The sequence below is a fragment of the Crinia signifera genome, chromosome 2 (assembly GCF_055691185.1).
Source record: "Crinia signifera chromosome 2, ASM5569118v1, whole genome shotgun sequence".
In the NCBI taxonomy this organism is placed as follows: Eukaryota; Metazoa; Chordata; class Amphibia; order Anura; family Myobatrachidae; genus Crinia; species Crinia signifera.
The window spans coordinates 216652875-216677165 of NC_139218.1; the positions used below are offsets into that span (position 1 = coordinate 216652875).

At 44.1% G+C, this 24291-nt stretch overlaps 1 protein-coding gene across 2 annotated transcripts; it reads left to right on the forward strand.

Moving 5' to 3' along the window:
* The first annotated feature begins 1000 nt into the window (after nt 1-1000).
* Nucleotides 1001-22595, forward strand: CCDC28B (coiled-coil domain containing 28B). Of its 2 annotated transcripts, XM_083173726.1 has the most exons (7): nt 1001-1242; nt 9380-9620; nt 11231-11401; nt 16109-16272; nt 16712-16857; nt 19178-19200; nt 22108-22595. In XM_083173726.1, the coding sequence occupies exons 3-7, from the start codon at nt 11241-11243 to the stop codon at nt 22181-22183; spliced, it is 570 nt and encodes a 189-aa protein (XP_083029852.1). In that variant the 5' UTR covers nt 1001-1242; nt 9380-9620; nt 11231-11240; the 3' UTR covers nt 22184-22595. The 2 variants fall into 2 exon arrangements, with proteins under 2 accessions (XP_083029852.1, XP_083029851.1); XM_083173725.1 differs by lacking the exon at nt 9380-9620 and having other exon boundaries at nt 1002-1242.
* Nucleotides 22596-24291: the final 1696 nt, after the last annotated feature.

Consider the following 24291-nt stretch of genomic DNA (forward strand, 5'->3'; position numbering starts at 1 on the left):
ACTATGGATTGTGTATACCATGTGATCTGGGCAGGATCTTACTGCTAGGACCTGATTAAAGGTTCCAGGTGCCCTAGGCCATGCATGTCCAAACTGTGGCCCTCAAGCTGTTGTGAAACCACACATCCCAGCATGCCTTGCCATAGTTTTAGCATTGCCTAATAGCAAAACTATGGCAAGGCATGATGGGAATTGTAGTACTGGTGCCCTAGGCTTTAGCCTATTGGTTAAACAGGCACTACTTACTGCCTAGGATTGCATTGCGGCAATGGAGGGATAGCAGCAGGTATCAGAGATACTTAATATTTGGGGCTATACCCCAAAAATACCCATTTCAGCCGCAAGTGTTAAATGATAAATGGGCAACTATTACTAACAGTGGCGGCTTGTACCTTATTGGGGGCTGCCTCTGGCCACAGCGGGGGTGCAGCGATTCAGGCACCCCTGTCGCTGCCTCCTCCTCTCCTGTCCCTGGTGCCTGTGATGACAGGGGCCGGCTTCTATGGGCTGCTTGGGCAACAGCCCATAGAAGCAATCTTGGTCCCGGCGCCTGTACTATACAAATGACAGGCACCGGGGGTGCAGTCTCACAAACTGCATCTGGCTTCACTACAGTGGCGGATTTTACCTGGGGCACGCGCTGCAGCCCATAGCTAAAAAACGCCACTATTATTTACTAATCATTCCCTTACATCTTACAATATATAATTAATTACCTAATAATGCAATTAACCATATTTTTACAGTATGTTTTGAACGGGACAGGCTAGTACAATGTGGTACTTCTTTACACTGAGGAATTATGCCAGAATATAAACTCTGTTTCCAGCGCATCATTTTTAATCCCAGATCACAATTCACATTATGCTGAACGTGCAAATGCTGCAGCTGCTGCCCCCGGAATAGAAGTAGACACACTGTATATAAAGGAGATGTGTGGGGCAGGGGGAGGGGGGAAGTGTATCACGATGAGGCTTCACCAGAGGGGAGTGTGCAGCAGCAATGTGAGTGAGAGATATAGAGGAGGGTCATTGTCAGACGGTCTCTGCTGGTGTATTGGGAGCCGGGCACAGGGAGGAGGAGACAGATGCAGGGGAGGCCGGGATGGTGACAAGATGGAATAGTGGTACGGGATAATGGAGGAGTGAGTGTCAAGTACTGCCACAGAGCGGACAGGAGTGTGAGAAGAATCTGTGCATTGTCCCCAACCTACTGCCATCCCAGTACTGAGCAGTCACCCAGGTACTCTCCCTCCCGCTGCTGCCTTATTACTCTTCTAGTAGCGAGTAGCTGCTGCGCGTTCCCATCATTGTACCCTAAGGACATCAGCAGCACTTTATATCTACAGTAAATATGTTTGTATAGTTATATTCTGTGGCCTCCTGCAGCTTCCTGTGTGGTGGTGCTGGTGTTATTGTGTCTTTGCCACTCCCCGGGGCTACCTAATCCTCATTACGTATTTATAAGGTCATTATATAAACAGATACATCTCCAGTAATCCATATCTATCTATCTATCTATCTATCTATCTATCTATCTATCTATCTATCTATCTATCTATCTATCTATCTATCTATCTATCTATCAACACACAGTGCGATTTTGGCTATTTATTCCCTACTATTTTTACTATATAAATCATAAGGGAAGTTAGCACCAATAACACACTGTTAAGGGAGCTTGCAATACTGATGCGCAACCCTGCGCATGCGGTTTCGCAAGTAGCAATAGACTGTGCAGCTTCTTATTCGTCCAGCTTATAACTTCAGCCTTGTCTGTGCATTTTTTACTATATCGTAAAGGTTATGGCCCCTGCGCTCCCCCCTGCCAGCATTCGTCACCTGCCGGCTGATTCCGACAGACCACCAGGTACTCGCAGCTGCCAATATCAATATCGGTGGCTGCAGATTTCTATATCGAGAGCTGACATATCGCACAGTGTGTACACACCATATCTATCTATCTATCTATCTATCTATCTATCTATATAGTTTACTCTCTCTACCCCTATACACATGACATGTTTTTAAAAGTTATTGCTCAGTAGGAACCTTCTGAGCAGTGGCGTAACTAGATATATGTGGGCCCCATAGCAAAAGTTTGTAAGTGCCCCTATTTATCACCTAATGCTGAAAAATGTATACAGCACATGGTACTTTGACAGGCCAAGTGGGCCCCTCTCAGCTCTTGGCCCCATAGCAGTTGTACCCCCTTTCCTATTATCCCAAAGTGCAAAAAACTCCCAATTTTTTTCTAGATGATTTACATATAAAAGCATGTGTGAAACCTGTGTGTTCTTGGATGCTGCAGCCTTGTATTTGCTGAAAAATGGGGCTGTTTTCTGGGATTTTGCTTTGTCTGCCTGATCCAGTTGAAACAATGTCCCCAACAAGTCTGCATAATGGCTGGCTTTTCAGGGCAAAATAGCCTGTTATTTGTGGGTAATAAGATATCACTGTAAATGTTGTTTTTTAAATATTAAATTACTTCCTTAGAACTGACATCAAAAGTTGGCTATTAAAATTATACTTTTTCATTTTGAAGCATAAATAAATAGTTTAAATACAGAAGAAGTGTAGTATTTAGTGGTGATACAGCGTATATATATACAAAGGAATCAGCACTTATGCTAAGCCCGCACAATAGCTAGATAGATTAGTTATGTGTATGTGTTTTTATATTTTATAACCAATATGGTGGTGGTATGTTTTCATTTCTAATTAAAGCTGCTTTTGATTGGTGGTGTTCCCTAAAGCATTGAGCCAAGGTATTGCATGCAGCTTCATGCGCAATACCTTGACTACTGCCTATTGAAGCAGATCCTGAGGTAAAACACATATGGCACTTTTCACATCCGATGGGTTGAAATTGTGTGATAATTGACCACATCTTATAAGTGTATGGCCATCTTGAGCCTTTTATAAAAATACGATGTGGATTATGCAGAGGTTAAAAAAAAAAGAATAAATCTTTTGACCCCCATGCATTATGGGCCTATTTTAGAGATGGAACGCAGAACACACAGCAGTGCATCTCTGGACGGGAAGCGGTCATCTATTACAATGAACTTAGGTCTACAGTCATTAGGTCGACATCACTAGGTCGACTGGCAGGAAGGTCGACCTGGGCCAAGGTCGACATGACTTAAGGTCGAATTTGCATAAAGGTCGACATGAGGAAGGTCGACTGGTCATAAGGTCGACATGGGGTTTTCCACTGTTTTTTGAGCCGACATGTGCCGACAGGCGGTATTTCATGCCCTACCATCCACTAGGGCGTGGAGGAGGTTATTAAAGCTGTGGCGAGCGCAGCGAGCCACCGTGCCCGATGCATTGCGAGCGAAGCGAGCGATGCGAGGGTCCAATTCTCATTGCCAACTGTGTCCATGTCGACTGTGTCGAAATGCGGAAAAAAAACAGTGAAAAACCCATGTCGACCTTATGACCAGTCGACCTTCATCATGTCGACCTTTATGCAAATTCGACCTAAAGTCATGTCGACCTTGGCCCATGTCGACCTTAAATCAGGTCGACCTTCCAGCCAGTCGACCTAATGGGGTAGACCTAATGACTGTAGACCTAAGTTCATTCTGACAGATGTACCGATTCCCTCTGGACAGAGTTGCTGTTTGTAAATACATACATATATTGCAGGATACTCTTGTGTTAATAGACACCTCCTGCGAGATTCTGTGATCTACTCATGCTCATCCTGCGTAACCCAATGGGACCTACACACGTGGCGATGTTAGTAGTGTTCTGAGTGATCTAGTTAAGCTCAGATCACTCAGCACAGATCGCTCAGCTCACTGCACCAGCTATGTGTACTGACTGATCTGTCACTGCAGTGTGAACACGGGCGATGACTAGATTTATACTGCATGCAGTATAAATCTAGACCAGCGATAGCAGCGTACAGGACTGCGCATAGCTGTCACCAGGTGCCTTACACACACACAGCGATTTGTGCTTATTTTCTAAACAATTTAGACAGATTGCTTAGAAAATAGGCAAAAATCACCCTGTGTGTAGGCCAAATAAGTGTTACTCAGATTGCCGAGTAATAGATGCTGCGGCGGAGGAAGCAACATCGGATCACTCTGCAAAAACATTTTCCATCCAAGTAACACTCAGGTTATGCAGAATGACCGATGTTTTTGCTCTGCTGAGGCCAGGAAATCTGTATCAGGAGACTCTGGTCACAGCATGTCTAAAACACAAAGGCAAAAGTCCCATTTTGTAGAATAATCACCATCGCTGCTCCTGTTTCGCCCCCCCCCCAAACTGTTATTGTCATTGGGTTTGCCTACTACTCTGATTCATTTCCTAAAACAGGTGCAGTGCTACTTGTTTTTTCGCTTTGCTTTGCTCCCAACCCAGAATCAGCCCTATGTATTTAGCAAATATGGGGCCTGATTCAGACCCAGTTGTAGTTTGACAAGGATTCCCTAAACTTCAGCTGTTGGCAATAGGCTGAGGGGGCGCCCAGAACGCCCGGTTCCACCCCCTGTTGTGCCATCAGAAATTTGCTGGCACTTCGCTAAAGTGAGAGCACTTCACTACAGAATGCCTAGCTGCGAAGCCAGGCGTACGGTGGCCATGTTTTGGGTTACTTCGGCTTAGTGTGACGTCTCACAGCCACCACAGGCCCTCTCCACCTCCATTGTATGGCCTGCTTCAACAAAACACCCCCTGTTGCATGGTCGCCGCTCCTGGCCAGCAGTGAAACTGCTATGTCCTGTGACTGCGGACCTAATGTACGCTGTTTTCAGCATTTGAGATCTATCCATCAGCATTGCCTAAACAGTATTTTTAAAAAAAATATTTTGCTATATTTTTACATTTTTTTTAATTATTAAAAATTACATTTTTTTAAAATGTTAACATTTCTAAAATGTAAGTGAGCATTATTAAGAGCTGTTTGTAATGATCAAGTTACTGCGTGATAAGTTTACATACATGGGTGGATGTAATACAGCTCATATATATGCAATCTTTCCATCCCATACCCCTGGTCCAGTTCACTAGAACACAAAATCGAAAATACACGGAATATTGATTACTGACCATATGCACAAGTACACACCGTATACAAAGTAAGTGCTAAAATGGTCATGATGTTGCTGACAATGCAATGGTTACCATGGTCCGTCATTTATGATCTTGTTATTGTTGCTTCCACTGCCCCAGAGCAGCAAAAAGTATCGTAACGAGTTTCCATGTGCAGTGAAAGTGTTAATATGACAGAACAAGATATCTCTTGATGTCTGGTTGGTGATATCACATTAATAAATAGTGCCAGGGTGAGCACAGTGCTGAGCGATGCCAGGCTACCTTCTAATGTCCCCAGATGCCAGGAAGATCTTATGTCACTAAATCATTCAGATACAGATATCATGTTAGTAAGATTTTAATGCTATCCTTTACAAAGTGACTATAAACAACTGAAATCGTCTTTCACTTATATACCTGTATTATAAATTGAAAGGAGATGTATCTTCATCAATAGCAAAATGTTTTCTCAAACTAAAATGTAATCTTTCTTATTAATAGTGTCATATAGGCTGTATGATGGTCTGCAAATAATACATACCAGTTCTGATTTAACTACAGAATAGTGACATAGGGGGAATTCAGTTGTTACTCACTGACAGCCAGTAGATGGTGCCCAACAGAGCTATTCAATTGTTGCATTAATTAAGTGCGACCGACTGTCAGCACCTGTAATTCAGCTCACACTGACCTGGTGATGACGAGCTGAAATTTAACAAATGTTAATTATTTAGCTTGGTTTAGCAGTTATGTAACTAAACCCAACCCTAATAGGCACGATCAGCTAATAAACAGAGCTTTAAAAGATATCTGAACTTTCATTGGCTAATCACCTGTGGCTTCAGAACTTTCAATTTTTAAAACAAGACAGAAGCTTGTGCTTACGAATTAGTGCGGCCAATCCCGGGATTGGCGGGATCCCAGGATTTGGCCCCAAAAAGGCAGGGATTTGAATCCCCCCTCACTTACAAAAATCGGGGTCCTACTTGACCTTTTGTGGGTCCCAACGGAATAAAGCCTCCTCTCCCCTTCCCCAGCATGGCACATACAGAAGCCTCCTCCTCTCTTCCATATGGCATATACCCTGAGCCAATGGCCAGCCTGAGCCTATTTTTTTTTTTTGTAAGCAAACAGATTTGGGCACCCCAAAACTGTGGCTATTGTGGGTTGGGGGGGGGGGGGGGATCAATATGCAATTTGCCCACTCACATAAAGCAAGATACACATATACTAGAAAAGGGCGGAATAGGGACACCTGTGCTGCACCAATCAGGATTGTAAAAGTAATGGCAGGAGGGATAGGGTGAGTGAAATCCCAGCAGAGTCTATAGACTCCTCTACTACAGGCAGCTCTGAGGGGGAAACAGATCCTTCCGCCCTTGTCACACATATTAACACAGCGTGCACGCCGATATGGCTGGGTCCCAGGGGACCCAGCCATTCATAAAGAATGAGTCCCTGGTGCTCCAAAGTGGATAAAATACTCGCTATGGCGAGTATTTGCAAACCCTGTGCACATATCTAATGCCGGGCAGCATCTGAGTGTGGTCTCAGACGCTGCCCAGGTGTTTCCGATGCCTGGCTTGCAGTCTGGAGTGGGTATGGGCAATGCGGCCTATGATTGTCACGATGCGCAGGCCGCACCGCCCACACACACACTCCAGACTGCACACCTCTGAGTCCCAGCCTCACCGCCCTGTCTGCAGCTTCTGCCACCCGCTCTCCAGGTCTGCAGCTGCTGCCGCCATCATAGTCACCCCCCGCTCCCGGAGGCACTGCTGCTGTCTGCCCTGCTCCCAGCCACCCGCCCATGTAAAGTAAATGAACGGGGCTTGGTGTGGGGGGACATGGCTTGTTGTTATTACCTGTGCTGACTGACGAATGTGTGTACCATAATAAGAGATGTCAATGCTGGGAATTCTGGGATTGAGCATTTTTCAATCCCGGGATTGAAAAAATGCCCCGGGATTGGCATCCCTATTATGAATGTTCCTTAGCAATGATACCGTACAAAGTAAAAAAAGCAGATTTACATTCATATGTTTTGATGGAATACACACCACAGTTTTATTGACGACACTCCATACATTGCAGCTTTTATCCCGCTCCAATATATTAAGATTCTATTTAATGCATTTAAAAGAAGCATGTTTAACGCAGAAGCACCCCCCACCCCCCTCAGTAATAGTAATATTTTTCCTGCCCACTAAAGCTGACGATGTGGCATATCAGACAGGGAGTGAGCAGAGACCAGCAGCCTCCCCGGACCCTCCCCCGCCCAGCAAACACCCACCACCCCCACCCCCCATGTTGCAGGAGCTGTTCCTTTGGGGTTCCGCTAAATTCTACTGGGGCAGCCTAGAGCAGGAACATTGATGGGGAGGGAGAGGACCCGGCCGGGTGTCACCACTTCCTGTGCCAGGGGACAGTCAGTGCTTGCTTCCTCCAACCTCCTTCCCTCCGCTCACCTCCTCTGCTTGCCTCCTCCACCACTCTACTCCAGAGGCCAGGGATGGTGGAGCTCCGTGGATGGGAGATCGGAGCTCCACGTGTATGCAACCATCTCCGGCCCCCAACAGAAGTGGTGAAAGAGACTTATTATCCAGCACCTGATGGTCCGGCAACTCTCAATCTGGAGACATCAGATGCCAAGGGGGCTCAGATAGGCTGTGGGAGGCCGCAAGAGGGCTCAATTAGGCTGCGGGAGGGCTCAGTCCGTAGGGTAGAGTAAGTCTGTGGGGAGTAGTCAGGTTGCAGGATGTTTAGCTGCTGCCGGTGGTAATTAGGCTGCAGGAGGATTCAGGTACACTGCAGGAGGGCTTGGTTAGGCTATGGGAGATTAAGGTTATGTATTGGGGGTGGGATGGCAAACTGTTGGCATATACCACCAATAATCCAGAAAAATGGCACAGAGTTGAAATTAAGGATGCTGGATTACCGATGTTCTACCTGTATATAAAAGGCTAACTGCTCCTCACTCCTGAGGTAAAGTACCGACACTGACCACTAGAGGCCACTTAACGGACCAGATTACCGCTTTGTGTGCTAAAAGATGTCATAACAGAGAAAGCAATTGTTAAAGCGTACTGGATATGGAGAGAGGGAGCTGTGAAGACAGAGATTGGAGGTAGGAGCAGATAGGGACTGGGGCTCGGGTGAAGAGTTTGTGAGCTAAAACTGTCACAGCTCAAAGTGAAAGTATTTCGCTGAAGGCGTCATTTTTGATGGGCTTTTAACTAATTACTAATATCTGCACCAATTTGTAATGAAAGACCACAATTAGATACAGTACCCCAGTCGGTTGACAGCTCTGTTTCCAGTTGATAGATCTACATTGTCTAGATAGATAGTCAATAGGTCGACACAAAAAGATCATCATGGTCAAAAGTTCAATAGGAAAAAGGTAGACTCGTGAAAAGGTCGACATGACACAATTTATTTTTCTTTTTTGGGGGCTTTTCTATACTTTTACCATTCATGTGGACTAGGCACCAGGCCTGAAGCATGGCGAGCAAAGCTTTACACTAATTGAGGGTCCATGTCGGCAGATGTCTACATTGATACAAAAAAAAGTAAAAAACTCATGTTGGACTTTTGACCATGTCGACCTTATGATGTTGACCTATTGACTATGTAGACACTGTCTATCTAATCATCTACTCCTGGCAACTGGTATATATTTGTGACTTCCCCAATGGGTCCGCTTGTGGTATGATAGAATATAACACTCCCTGTTGTCAATCAAATAAGTGTATACATGGAGTGTTGTCCATACTGTAATTGTTTTTGTCTGGTGCACCAGTATGATAATAATAAGCATGGTAACTGTACCTTCCTATTAGTTTAGTGTCTAGCATGCTGACTTTTTAATTAGTCTCTCAGCAGCCTCCAGTTGGTCCAGTCATTGGCAATAGCGATCCAACTGATTGATATGAGTGAGGGCTCACTATCTAATATAATTCAGCATTGATTGCTAATCAGTGACTTTGCAAATCAATCAATTATCCAAAGATCGCACATGGGATGGCCGAATTAGCAAAAAAAATATCTGTACGCATAGATGTCGCAGAATAGCTGAAGTTTGAATGACAAAAATACAACATTAGGGGTGGAAACATGACATTTTCTGGGTGTGTTTGTGAAAACTCTTGTGCCAAGGTGTGTTTTGGGTGGGTCTCTGAAGTCAGCAATGATCACTTCCAACCTGGTCCTTAAGCAGATTATTTCTGGGTCGCTGTAGGGGCTAAACATTGCAAATGCCAGACCTATGTCAAAATACCGGGTACGACCTGGCATTTGTGATGTGAAAGGGGTATTTTTTATTCTAGATCATATCGCCGATATCCTGGCTGCACACCCAATTCGGTTCCGATTGATGTGTCAAATTTACCAGCATTGTGAATCAAAATGTGAGGTCATGATGAAACAATTCAACACAAATCACATCATTGACCACCCAGTCCACCCACTTTCAGTAAGTGGGCAACTGTGTGCAGCTTTTGTACACTTTAGCCAGGAAATACCACCCGATTTTCAGGAGCCGCAGGGCTGTTCTGGAACAGTAGGCAAGTATGTTCTACATTTATTATTATTATAATTTATATGAGTCCACAAGCAGCACCTAACAATGCATAAATGAACAAGGTAGCAGAGACTTAGGGAAAGGTGCTGCTGAACAGGGTTAGTGTGTGTGTGTGTGTGTGTGTGTATATATATATATATATATATATATATATAGCAGGGTGGGAGACCGGCACTCCCAGTAGACAGGAACAGCTTGTCCGGTGCCTTCACAGCTCTAGAGGTAAAGCAGAATAAACAATAGGAAGGTGCGGCACTCGGCTCAATCAATTAAAATAACGACAGTACAGTGTCATAGGTGATCAACGTTTCAGTGCTCTTTACTGGCACTATCATCAGGATACTGACAATAGTGCCAGTAAAGAGCACTGAAACATTTATCACCTATGACACTGCACTGTTGTTATTTTGATTGATTGAACCGAGTGCCACACCTTCCTATTGTATGTGTGTGTGTGTGTGTGTGTGTGTGTATATATATATATATATATTGGAAAGGATAGTGGCCCCAATAATGCACTGAAAGGAGCAGCACCTCTATAGTACCCTGCTGTCAGTGAAGGTACAGTGAGAGAAGAGATAGAAAAGAGAATAGGGGTGCGCTGCATATACCACTTTGTGGCTCAACATACAATGAATAAACAATAGTTGTAAAAACAGATAAACATTTATTGGTGGTTCATCCAGCAGTAAAAAGATTTCATGTGTTCAGGTTTTTTTCAGAAATATGCCACATAAATTGTAGATCCGCGGCCCAACGCGTTTCGTCCCTTAGGACTTCATCAGGGGCAAATGTATCAATCCAAATGGGGAGAAATCTTCTTCACCCTTTTGATGGTGGGACTGTATGGTTTAATAGACTTTAATAAAGGTTGCCAATAGTGGTGAGAAAAGTCTCTCAGGTAAGTATAATGTAGTCCGCCGTGAAAAGGCTTGAACTGCCTCTATGGGCTTGAACTGCCTCAGAATGGGTGCGGTCTTTTAAGACAACGAGATGGACTGGAGAGATCTCCTATACAATTTGTGAGTGGAGCTGTAAAGTTTAATGGAAGTTTTATTTGTAGTTACCAGAAACGGTAAAAAGGTTTCTCAAATTAGAGTAGTGCTGTCCATTGTGGAAGGTTTGAACCGTCTCGAGATAGGTGTGGTCTTATGAGGCAAAAAGATGGATTTGCATAAAATCAAGTGTGGTATTCTTCAGGTTCAGTGACTTTGTACAGCCCTTGGGATGGGAAGTAGATCTCCTATACCAATGGTAAATTCACAGAAAACCTGAAGTATCTCTCAGTACAATTAAAACAGTTCTTCTAGTCTGTTCACAACAAATGAAGTTTCTCAATAGCATGTAAGCCCAGTATCACAGGGTCTCCAGGAGCCATATATATATATATATAGATAGCACCTTTTGGAATGTGAGAGCTCAGTTAAAAATGACAAGGCTTTGACCACACCAGGCATGCTTTTTCAATTCCCATGTCTAGAGACTAGTAGAAGGGAATGGTGGAGTGCTACATGGTAAAGAATAGAGATTGCATTAAAATGGGAATACAGTCTGACTCTGTTTTGTTTCTTTTCCCCTCTATGCATGCTATCCTTAGGGTATAGTAAATGGATGACAAGAAGAAAAAGAGGAGTCCTAAGGTGTGTGTAACCCAGACACTGCCACCTGCTCCTGTGCGGAAAACTTCTGCTCCTCCATGTAAGAGCGCTACCTTCAGCCTGGGGCTACCACATCCACCCTCCCCAAAGCAAAGGAGTAAAATCAAGAGGTAATTTAATCGGATATTTAGAATAAACATGTGCACTACCAATAGCTAGCACAAGGACACACCAGTAATTAAGTATGTTAATGTAATATATAGGCATAAGTAATGCATACTGAATAGGACTGCCCGTCAGCACAGGCCACAGATTAATGTGCAATAAACATGCATCAACAATCAGTTCACACTTTGAGTCACCCAAACTCCACTCATCAGCCTGAATACTTCTCAGACCGCATCTCTGTATTAAATATAGAGAATAACTGTGACAATGATATTGATTATCTCCAGGATATATATAATTATTTTGCATGCTGTTTAGTTAATGAAAAGTCTCAGATAAGAAGGTACCCAACAGCATTGCATATATAGATATATATATATATATATATATAGATATATATATATATCTATATATATATATATATATATATATATATATATATCTATATATATACACTAAACATCGGCACTCACCTTTCCTAGTTTTGGGGTGCCCTATGGCTTGTGACCACATTGTTTAAACAGATATATATATATATATATATATATGTATATATATATATATATATATATATATGTCTAGTGACTGTCTGTGTGCCTCCGAAACACTGCCATCTGTTGGCAGCGGCTGACACTACGGGCAAAATTTATTGTGTTTACCGTTTTTCCGAAAATGCGATTTTTGCTCAAATCGCCCTTTATCGCCGGTTTTTAAAATCGCATTTTTTTCCTCAAAGCGAATATTTAATGAGGTGTGTATTCCGGCATGAAAAGTGCGAGTAAATGCGATGTAGGGCGATTTTCGGGATGAAAAGTGCGATTTTTTAGTCATGAAAAGGTGCGATTTTTTTAAAATGTGCGATTTTGTGATTTGAAAAAAAAAAAAATTGGCGTGAGGTCCCCCCTCCTGTACATAACCAGCCCCGGGCTCATTGAGCCGGACCTGGTTCCAAAAATACGGGGGACAAAAAGCGTAGGGGTCCCCCGTATTTCTGAAACCAGCCCCGGACTCTTGGACCGGTCCTGGTTCCAAAAATACGGGGGACAAAAAATCTGTGGGTCCCCCGTATTTTGAAACCAGCACCGGGCTCCAACAGCCCGCAGTGTCATGCCACAGCCGGGGGACACTTTTTACACAAGGTCCCCCGGCCGTACCATGAGCACCGTGGCTGGTCAGCCTTGGACGGGGTACCTGGAGGAGTGGGGACCCCCCCAATAAAGGGGTCCCCCCCCAGGCTTCACCCGTCCAGGGCTGAAGCCCGGGGCTGTCACCGGCGTCCCTGGCCATTGGACGCCGGCCTGATAGGGTTAAATTCTCATTCCTAACATTGCTTAATACAGGAGAACTGCAAGTGCCAGCAGACCTCCCCCGCAGGCTGGGACTTGGAGAACCACAAGTCGCAGCATGCGGGGCATTAATGGGCCCGCTGGGACTAGTAGTCCACCTGTAAAAAGAATGTTAAAATAAAAGACACACACACACACACAGAAAAGTACAACTTTATTACACACACACACACACACACCTCAATTTTACACCAATATACTTACAGCACCAGAATCCAGCGCTGCCTTCCTCCTCCACAGCCAGCTCACCCCGCACTGACAGCAGGGTGAGCCGGCTTCCTACGTCACTGATAGCTTCTATAGCACTGTTACAGCGCTATAGAGGCTGCTAGCGTGGTTGACTCTATGCATCTCCATGGAGACGCTTTCAGCCAATCAAGGCTGAGCTAGGCATCTCCATGGACACGCATAGGCCAACCACGCTAGCAGTCTCTGTAGCGCTGGAACAGTGCTACAGAGGCTGTTATCTGCACAGGAGAAAGCCGGCTCACCCCGCTGTCAGTGCGGGGTGAGCTGGCTCTGCAGCAGAGAGACCATCGCTGGACTCTGGATTGGTAAGTATGTTGGTGTAAAAGTGAGTTGTGTGTTTGTGTGTGTAATAAAGTTATACTTTTCTGTGTGTGTGTCCTTTATTTTAACATTCTTTTTACAGGTGGACTACAAGTCCCAGCGGGCCCATTAATGCTCCACATGCTGGGACTTGTGGTTCTCCAAGTCCCAGCATGCGGGGGAGGCCTGCTGGCACTTGTAGTTCACCTGTATAAAGCAATGTTAGGAATGTCTGATTTAACTCTATCAGGCCGGCTTCCAATGCCCTGGGATGCCGGTGATAGCCCCGGGCTTTATTGGGGGGCTGGTCCAAGAGTCCGGGGCTGGTTTCAGAAATACCGGGGACCCCTACGCTTTTTGTCCCCCGTATTGAACCAGGTCCGGCTCAATGAGCCTGGGGCTGGTTATGCTCAGGAGGGGGGACTCCACGCCTTTTTTTATTTTTAACTCAAATTCGCACACCTTTATGCCGAAAAATCGCACATTTTCATGACAAAAATTTGCACATTATCGCACTTGATCACACTTTTTTGCCCGGAATACGCACCTCAATAAATATGCAAATTTGCGTCAAAAATTTGATTTTTAAAAGTGTGATAATGGGCAAATTTGAAAATGACTAAAAATCGCATTCTATTAAATGTCACCCAGAGTCTATAGCTGCCGCTCAGACAGTGAAAACCTGCCCTGTGCAAATCAGTGAGTGAATTGCTAAAACCCTGCTACTCGCTATTTACTGCAAATCTTTACACAATTCACTCAAATTATTTTCCTACTCTGTGCAAATGTGAGTAACTCTGACATTTCCAAAACTCTGTGACACAAACAGGCTGATTGAGGCCATCGCTGATGTCATAGGTTTTCCCTGAAAATACCTAGGCTACTATACATTCAAATACGCTCAACAAAGATCAGTCTGAATCTTGCCCTATGTCCCTGACGATTTACACTACGGTGCGTCTAGGGTGACCAACTCATCCCTTTAATCCGGGACACATATTAATTACACAGGTTCTGCGGCAGTTTAAAACCAGGTGAAAGCCAGCCACAGAACCTGTGTAATTAATATGTGTCCCGGATTAAAGGGATGAGTTGGTCACCCTACGTGCGTCATAAGTGACATCTTCTTTAGGCCTGTATGCATGGTCAAGGGAAGACATCGCTAGCGAGGGCCATACTGCCAAATGCAGCATATCCTCCACTGGCGCTGCAGGCATAGGGCAAATGTGTATTCTCCGCCGAGTCCCTTCACCCACAATATCATGCTTCTAATGTGTACCCAGCTTTAGACTATTAGAAACCTCAGATATTATATACGTAATACGGATGTTTACAAATTATGATTCCTTTGAGCCAAGTAGAAAACCCAACAAAATGCATTGTGCTTGGTTGCACTGAAAATGAGACTGTCCTGGTTCTCAGTGCAGAGCTTCTCATTGCCTCTCTCATCAGTATAACTTGAAACACTCTCTTTTCTTGGTTGCTATTTCTTTATTCCTTGTTAACCCCTTCGGTGGCAGTCCCGGAAATTTTCCGGGCCAAGCTGCGGTGCCGCAGCGGGCAGTCCCGGAAAATTTCCGGGCATGCCACAAATCTACAGGTGTGCGCCAGTGGTGCCTGCAGGTGTGCACTACTAGCGCATCACCTCAGCAGCAACCCCCACTAGGCCGCTCTCTCCCTACCTCCACTGTTGTGCCCCCCCCCCATACCTTCGTTCGCCGGAGCTCCCCTGCCGCGGCCATTACTTTAGGAGAGATGGCGGCAGGCTCGGGGATGTTCGGGACAGCTCGGGGGACTCAGATCGCTCGGGTGTTCAGGCGTCCGAGCCTGCCGCCGGCTAGTGTGCTGCTATGATTGGCAGCGGCCACAGCGGCAGGGGAGCTCCACTGAAGACCGCTGGAGCAGAGGGGCTGGGGGGGGGGGGACACAGGAGGGGAGGTGAGCGCTGGGACTCCTCTAACCCATCAGTGGATGGTTTTTCTGGGACAGGTTTCTATTTAGGTACTCCTGCCCCAGAAAAACCCACCTCTGAAGGGGTTAAATATTTTTTATTGCATACACAATCTGAGCAAAGTGCCACACACAATAGATCACACAACAGCTTTGTATAAAATAGACATCCATGAAAGAAGCAATATACAGATCCGTATCCTGTAATACATTCCAAGTATCATACAAATAAAGGATATGGTACAAATCCCCTTATAAAATACATCAACATGAAAACCTTTAAAATGTTAAACCGCTTTCCAAAACTTGTAAATTATACCATGTGTAAAATTATTTGCTGCCAAAAATCGACTACTAAGGGCTACTGCACACGCTCCGGTTCCTGCCGGGCGGCGAAACCCTGCACGACCGAGAAGTTGTGCCGCACAAGGAAGTTTAGAATGCTGGGATGGCCACAGCCCGGCAGCCGTCCCTACCAGTGGTGGGATCCGGCTGCAGCCGGGCCGTGGCTGTCCCGTGTGAATGGACACCATCGTGTCCATTATTAACTACTGAGTGCGGCACGGCATTTGGCCGTGCAGGAGCCGGAGCGTGTGAAATAGCCCTAGGGGACATGTCCAGAGGCAGTGGTATACTATCCGTCCCAGGAGAATTACATTTGTAACAATTTGTGTTGTCCGCTTTTCCAGCAAACTTTTTTCCAATATTTATTTTATTGAACCTCAAAGAATGTATGCATAACTTAAGCAAATATTTTTTCTAAAGATTTCACAATCTTTCAGCCCTCCATTAAAAATATAGATGTGTACAGATCCCTTATTAAATATTGTATTGGCACAAAACCTCCCTTTCTTTGTCTATCAGGGGCATTAAGGAGCGTACTAGACCCTCTGCTCCTTGTGACGTGGTAACTCCTGGACCCAGCCTTCAGCACTCCTTCCTAACTGATGTCTCCCATGTGTGTGAAATGGAGGGGGGTCTCCTAAGTCTTCTAAATGACTTTCACTCTGGAAAACTCCAGGCATTCGGTAATGAGGTTGGAAGATGCAAAGATGCACTAGTATGAGTATGGGGGGGGGGGGGTATTCAGTTGGTACTGTTTTTTCGGGCAGATGAAAAAAACGTGAGGTTTTCAATCCCATTGTATTTAATTGCATGCGTTTCCGCCAGTTTTTAAGTGGGGTTTTTTTGCCCGCAAATAATATGCATTTTAATTGAATAGACAGAATGGAAATTCAGACTAAAAAACAAGATTATTTTTTTTTTGCCAAAGCAAAACATTTGTCATAAATTGAGTACCCCCCAGCATGTTGTGGTGGATAAATCAAGTTTCCTCCTTTGTTTAAAATGCTCTGCTCCCATTTACCTCCTTTGTTTTCCTCTATGTGCTGCAAATAATGTGGCTGGTCTCTGCATTGTGCGATCACAAGTCTCTGAGTACCTTCTCTCAAGCTGAATTTTTCATAGGGCGGGTTTGCTCATTTGAGCAGCTGGAGCGGGTGAGGGAGATGCAGGAACAGCTAGCGCGTCTTCACTTCAGCCTAGATGTGTGTGCGGAAGAGCCTGGAGAACAGACCCATGCGGAGAGGAACCTGGAGCAGCTGCTGAATAATGTAAGATATCATACACAGACAGGTCACATAACAGCATATAATATATTTTCCAAAGCCATATATATTGAAAGACGGAAAAAATAAAAAAATATATATATATAATTAATGAGTACCATTGATGACAACAATAATGAAAATACAGTAGTCCTGTGGTGTCATGCTGAAGTAATGGAGGCATTATGTAAAGTTGAGAAAGTCATTTTTGGGATAATTTGCTAGTAACATGGTAAATGTACTCTACATTCTGTACCAAAAAAATCAACACACTCAGTTGAACGCAAGTCATCCAACATATCTCTGTCTATGCACTACAAGCTTTTCCATTAACATGCCTTACACACACACACACACACACACACACACACACACACACACACACACACACACACACACACTCTAAATGTAGGTAACGTGTGACCACCCCATTACAAACAGATGTGCCCCATCAGTTGCATACTGACACTGCATTGCCCATAGTTGCTTGTGCTCAGCTCCAGAGCTTGCACATGGTGAAGACACACAATGAGCCTGATTCAGACCTGTTAGCAAGGCTGCAATGTTTAGATTACATTTGGGTGAGTTATTTTGTTGCTGTGCAGAGTAAATACTGGCTGCTTTATTCTTACACTGCAATTTAGTTTTCCATTTGAACGCACCACACCCAAATCTACTCTCTCTCTACACATATTACATTTGCCCCACTTGAAGTGTAGCGTGGCTTTGCCCATTTTGAGAACAAATGTGTCCAGTGATCAGGTCTGAATTCGGCCCATAGTCCTTACTACAGTACATTCACGTTATTATGAGAGTGATTGAGGCAGTAATTGTAGAAAGGATTGTAGGTAAATGGTGGGTGTATCTCCAATACCTGCCGTGACCCCACCGATCCCGCACACAGCCACTTCCTCCATAGATTTCTATGGTAACAACAATGCTTCCCGATATTCATCCCCGCAGCTACCGTTGCTGGGCAGAGGATTTCAAAGCAACCCTCCTCGGGAGCAGCCGATGTGCAGCATGGTCATTGTGATCCTGGGCAGATCGCATTACATACAGGATCTATGGTTAATGGGCCCCTTTACCACCCAGGGGTCTATGTTCTAAGCCTAAAGAGAGAGAGGGTACCAGCCAATCTGCTCCTAACTGCCATGTTGCCATGTTACAGGCTGTGTATGACAAATGACAGGCGCTGTTTGAATGGTACTTTGCGAGTATCCACTTTATCTCTGTCCAGGACTTAGTACATAGACCCCCTTGTGCTATATCATGAGTGCTCTATCACTACAAGTGAGTATTTATGCACTGTGTGGACAGTGATGGATATAGCATGGTCTCCTTTGATGCACTGTGTGCGTAACCAATATGTGAAAATCTGCTATTGCCGCTCTTGTCTGGATTTGTACCCAACCAATGCAAATTCCACAGCCACTACCTATGACTTCCCTGAAGCTCCCTGACTGTCAGCCACTATACAAATAAAACCTCTATGTGATTGCCATTGTAAGACCATGGTGACACATGCACAATGTGCCTAACGGTAATTGCTCAGCTGTAAAAAGATTGTGTTTGCGTACATCTCTGAATCAGGCCCATAATTTCTTCAGACCTGATCGCATGGCTGCTAACTTGCAGAGCCCTGAAATCAGGTATGCGATGCCCAGCCAGAGTGAAGTCCCATCCTGTGCAAGGCTGCAATGGGTGTGGTATAGCACACCGACAGTCGGGATTCCGACAGTCATTAGCCCAACGTCAGAATCCCGACTGCCGGGACTCAGACTGCCAGGACCCAGGTAGAATATCCACTGCCCGTCTTTCAGGGTTTTAACAGTCGGGATTCTGACGTCGGTGTAATGACTGTTGGTCAGTCATCCGGCACCCGGCTGCAATAAGCCTGCAAAAATTTGCAGGCCTGCGATTAGCTGCAAATCCATTTGCTACCTCTCACCATCAATTGATTTTTCTAGTGTGTGCAGTCTATGCGTAGCCCAGGATGACAGTGATAGAAACCAGCTGATCGGGGTGTGCGCTTACACAGTCTATAGAGTATTGCTTATAACCCCACAAGTCAGGTCAGAGGCCTCTTGTGCAGGAAAACTATTATGATGCAAATTATAACTATTATATATGCTGTGCAATGTATTTTTTTACAGAGTATGTTTTAAATGTCTTTTCTGCTGATTTGACTTTTGGGCTTTAATAAGCAGGGAAGTATATTTTATAAGTAAGAAGTTGGTTATAATCAAACCCTTTTACATTGTTATTTTATATTCTTCCAGGTGTCATGTATCTTATAGACTGCATTTTACTTCTTATCTTTCAGCTGGAAGAACTAAGCAGCTCTATGTATCCTTTTATGTAAGAAACCCTGCACAACCCCTCAACTATATTCAATAACCCAATATCAAGCATGATGGCAGAATGTATTTGTTCTTTAACTTTCCATCAGGTTTGTTGAAGATTAAATTAAGATTTTGTTTACTACATTCTTATATCAGTATCAAGTGCTGGAGCTAGTGCTGGGTACGCCCTAGGCCAGTGGTTCCCAACCCTGGTCCTCAAGTACCCCCAACAGTGCACATTTTAGAGGTCTCCACACAGAATCACAGGTGCTATAATTAGCTCCACCTGTGGATCTTTTCAAATGTGCCTGAATAATAAGTGCACCTGCTGGGTGACCCGGAAAATGTGCACTGTTGGGGGTACTTGAGGACCAGGGTTGGGAACCACTGCCCAAGGCGGAGACCCCGCCCCCACCTCATTGGGCCCCCACCTGCTGCTCATTATAGCAGGGTAGGGTCAGCATCAGTGCTGTTACAGGACAAGTTTTTCCTGTGGCAGCTCTACCAACTGCAGGGTGCACGCCAGCGACAAAACCTCCTGCTCACATATCCGTAGTTATGGCTCTGGCCATCATCCTCTGTTTCTCAGTAGAAATGTAGCACTTTCCTATGACACATTTATTTATTTACAGCTTCTTATATAGTGCAGCAGATTCTGTTGAGCTTTACAATAGTAAACACCATAGCAAAGCCTTACACTCCAAGGGGGTGATTCTGGTTCAGTAAGCCAATGTTGCGGCTCCTACCCGCTGGATATGCAGAGAATTTACGCTGCTTACCAAGCCAACCTGATTCAGGCCCCAAGTCCATCACTAACATGTTGAGAAGCTGTTGGCTGCGTCTCTCCTAAGCATGCTTTGTGTGGGGGCACCACAGGAGCATGGAACATACCTCATGACAATCAGTGTGTGAGGTGTAGCCTTATATTGGTGCACAAGACAACTTCCTATGTTTGACTGGCGGTAGTTCCTGCTATATAACACCACCACTAGTTCACAACATGTACTAATTCCTCTATATGTCACCCTTTTCATAATGTTACATGTTATCAAATCACAGCAGCTCAAGTCCATTTTATGAGCTGGCTTTATAAATAGAGCACTGTATATCATTGTGGTGATGGCTATGCGATTGTTAGGTCAACCACGATTAATCAATAGGTCGACACATGCAAAGGTTGAACATGGTTAACAGGCCGACCTGAAATTGGTTGACATGGAAAAAGGTCGACATTCATTTTTCATGATTTAAATAAAAATAAAATGACTTGTTCATACTTCACCATCCCAGTGGGCATAGAGGGAGATTATAATAGTGTGCCGAGCACAACCAAAGCAATGGGAAGGTGGTTCAGGAATATGGTGTCCAGGTCGACATAGACACCAACAGACCATAAAAAATTCAGGTCAACCTTTCTTCATGACAACCTTTTCCATGTCGACCTTTTGACCACCTTAACCTGAACCATGTCGACCCTTTTTATATTTAACGACCTATTCGCTGTTGACAAATAGTAGTTGATCGACTTATTGTCGACCTTATAATCTACACCCTGATCATGTTCCCTTACGAATTTAGGAAGAGATGATAGTGCCATCTAGTGTCTGCATCATAGAAATACAGTGAATGAATTTTCTACATGGGAAATAGATGTACTAAGCTTCAAAGTGATAAAATGGGTTTGTAAAATGAAAGTTATGAGCTGATTGGTTGGTTGTTGACCACTCTCCATTTTATCACTTTTCAAGGGTAAGTACATCTTGCCCTTAAAATCTAACAGTGATAATGATCTCATTATTAACGGGTAGCAAGGGAAGTGCGCCCAGTATGATCCAAGTTTATGGCAGTTATATTCTGTGTGTTTCTGGCTGAACATTTTCTCAATAAATAAGTACATTTCTTCACACATCACAATTTAAACTTGGAAAGAACTGGGGAACATTTACTACGATCGGATGTGGCCCATAGCAACCAATCAGATTATATGTATTATCTTCTAAAATGTCCTAAATAAATAAGAAGCAGAATCTGATTGGTTGCTATGGGGAACATCCCATCTTCAATAGAACTCCAATCTTAATAAATGTACCCCTCAGTATGGGAGCAAAATGATTTTACCTGCACAAAGTAAACTTTCAAATTGACTTTAGTACATTCAGTCTCAGTTGAACATATCCCCTCATAGTGACGTAGGGGTAAGTTCACTGACCAGGGTTTTTCAAAGCTGATGCATCTTCTGAGGTTTTATACAGTGTCCAAGTTGACATAGACAAAAAACGAAAAAAGCAATGTCGACCTTTTCCACGGTGACCTAATGCTTGTGTCTTCCTATTCCATGTGTTGACCCAGTGACTTTCGACCTAATGACTGTCAACATAAGTACTGTCGACCCTATGACCTATAACCTCCCAATCCACCCTATGACCCATACTCTCCCACTCCAGCCTATGACCCATACCCTCCCACTCCATCCTATGACCCATACCCTCCCACTCCAGCCTATGACCCGCTGGGCTATTTCACACGCTCCAGCTCCTGCCGGGCGGTAAAACCCTGCACGGCCAAAAGCCGTGCCGCACACAGTAGTTAATAATGGCCCTAAGTTAGTTATATTCCTAGGAGTATGTAAGGAAATCACAGCAGATAGCCTTCTTATTTCATGCGAAACACATTTCTTTATATCTATTCTTAAATGATGGGGGAATTCAAGTAACTCTGGTAATTTACGATGGACTAACGATAAACAGTCAATTTTTGCCGACAGCCCAAACACAAGTCCATGAACCTATTACGCATTCTGTTATTGGGGCTAATTGAATTTCCCCCTATGTCTTACATATGGTTGTAAATGTTAGTGGAACTGTAAGTATGTATAACTGTGTTATAGATTCCTTAACAGATGATGATTTAGACAGAAACTGAATTTGGCAGAAAACCAGGAAACGCCACCTTCCCCTAGTGAAGAGGTGGCAGAGCGTATCCAGTAGGGAGTACTGGATATAAATCTATTACAGGATGGTGACAAGAGTGCACAGATGAAATGCTCCACTAACCAGAAGACTATGTCCAATAGGAATCTTACTGCTCCCCTATGCAGTGTGAGCATAAGTGATAGAGTGATAGGAAGACCTAGATGAAGTGTACAATTCCGTACTGCTGTGCAGTTAGTTTTCAGAGGTACCAGCACAAAATGGTATATGCAGTGATCAGCTTTTAACCAGCAATGGTTGACATGCCTTAGTGTATATAAAATCCTGCAACTGTAAGAGAATGCAGGTTCAGGAAAGATCATTTTTATGCAGTACAGTAAAGTAGACTGTTTTAGCCAAATGTCAATGAATGAGTATATGTGTACATATTTATTACGTACTTTATAATAAATATCTCGCTATGTAAAAAGCCAGTGTTATTTGTCATTCTCACAGTACCTCACTAAAATGACATCTTGAATACTCTGTGGGATACATATAAGGCAAAACACGTCAGTGTGGTTTTGGACATTTAGCGGGGTATTCAATCTGGGATTCCGACTGTTGAAATGGCCCAACAGTCGGAATCCCAGGCCATCTTCGTTCCATTCAAAAGGAACTCTACAGTCAGAATTCAATGTTCCGATTGTCAGAAAGTCAGAGGATTGGCGAAAATGGCTGCGGGTTGTCAAGAAACAGCCCAGAATTCGACAATCCATGGCCATTTCCTAAAGTTGGATCTGTTTTGTCGGAAACTGCCTTCAATGCTGTCGGAAACGGCAACATTGAATAGGCGACGACCGCAATTTCTGCCGTTGCCTAATAGCGGCCAGGATTGAATACCTTCCTTAATCATGAGGCTGTAATGTGACTGTCACAATGAAGGAATGCATCTGATCCAATAAAGTTCACACTCTATGCTGACACATCTGACTTCAGCTGATGGGATACAATTATTGCCCTGGGTAAGCAAGGGGAAACTGAGATTCCCTGGTAAGAAGTTTGAAAAGTGACAAGAAATATTTAGACTGAGCATACCCGCCAACATTAGGAATCCCAGAATTGGGCTGTTATAATGGCATGGGTTTAGTGAGACACATGATAGTGAGTCTGTCCACCTACAAATACACTGTTGTATTTCTGTAGGTACTGGAATACCTGTCTTAAGTGCTTGTTGCACAAGAATATCCCCCAACCACCCACTAATCGGGACACATGTCCTAATCTTGGGATGGCGGGACAGTCCTCTGAGATGGTTGAAGGACCGTCTCCCTCCAGTGCCTTTGGCCTCCTTCTAAAATGTCAATGATTACAGATCAAAATGTGCAATGGACAAGAGACAACCTGTTGGAGTGACAAACGTTTATGTACAAGTGAAAAGGAAACAGCTAAGGCTATATATTATATGTATAGTATCAGTTGCTGCTGCCTCTGTGCTGCAGTGCGACCAATGCTTGCAGGGGGGAGCCGATCAGCACATATTAGCACACATGTAAAGTTATGTGGAATATACAGTATGTGCTGGCTGCCTTACCAGGGGATCAGCAGCTGCCTCAGCATTGGACTCAGCACTCAGTGTGTTTAAGGGACTCTGAGCCTGATTCAGACCTTTTAGCAAGGCTGTAATTACTGCTCTACAGGTGGGGCAGATGTATCATGCAGAGTTAGATTTGGCTGGGGTATGTTCAAACTGATATTTAAATTGCAGTGTCAAAATAAAGCAGCCAGTATTTACTCTACACAAAAGCAAAATAACTTTGCCAAATCTAACTCTCTCTGCACGTGTTACATCTGCCCCATCTGCAGTTCTCATGGTTTTGTCCATCTGTAAAAATGTCAGCCTTGCGAACAGGTCTGAATCAGGCCCTCTGTCTGATGCAATGTGTTTAAGTGGCACTACTGTGTGGTGTAATGTGAATAACGGACACTACTTTGTGGTGTAATATGAATAATGGACACTACTGTGTGGTGTAATGTGAATAATAATAAATTGGTACTATTATAAATATTTGACATGCGCTTTCAGCATGCACTGGCCCTGTTTTGAGTATAGGGCTCTGGCAATAGGTATAGGTCCAAGTATTCTTACCTGTGTATACAGATAAAGGCAGAATACATTTATTACT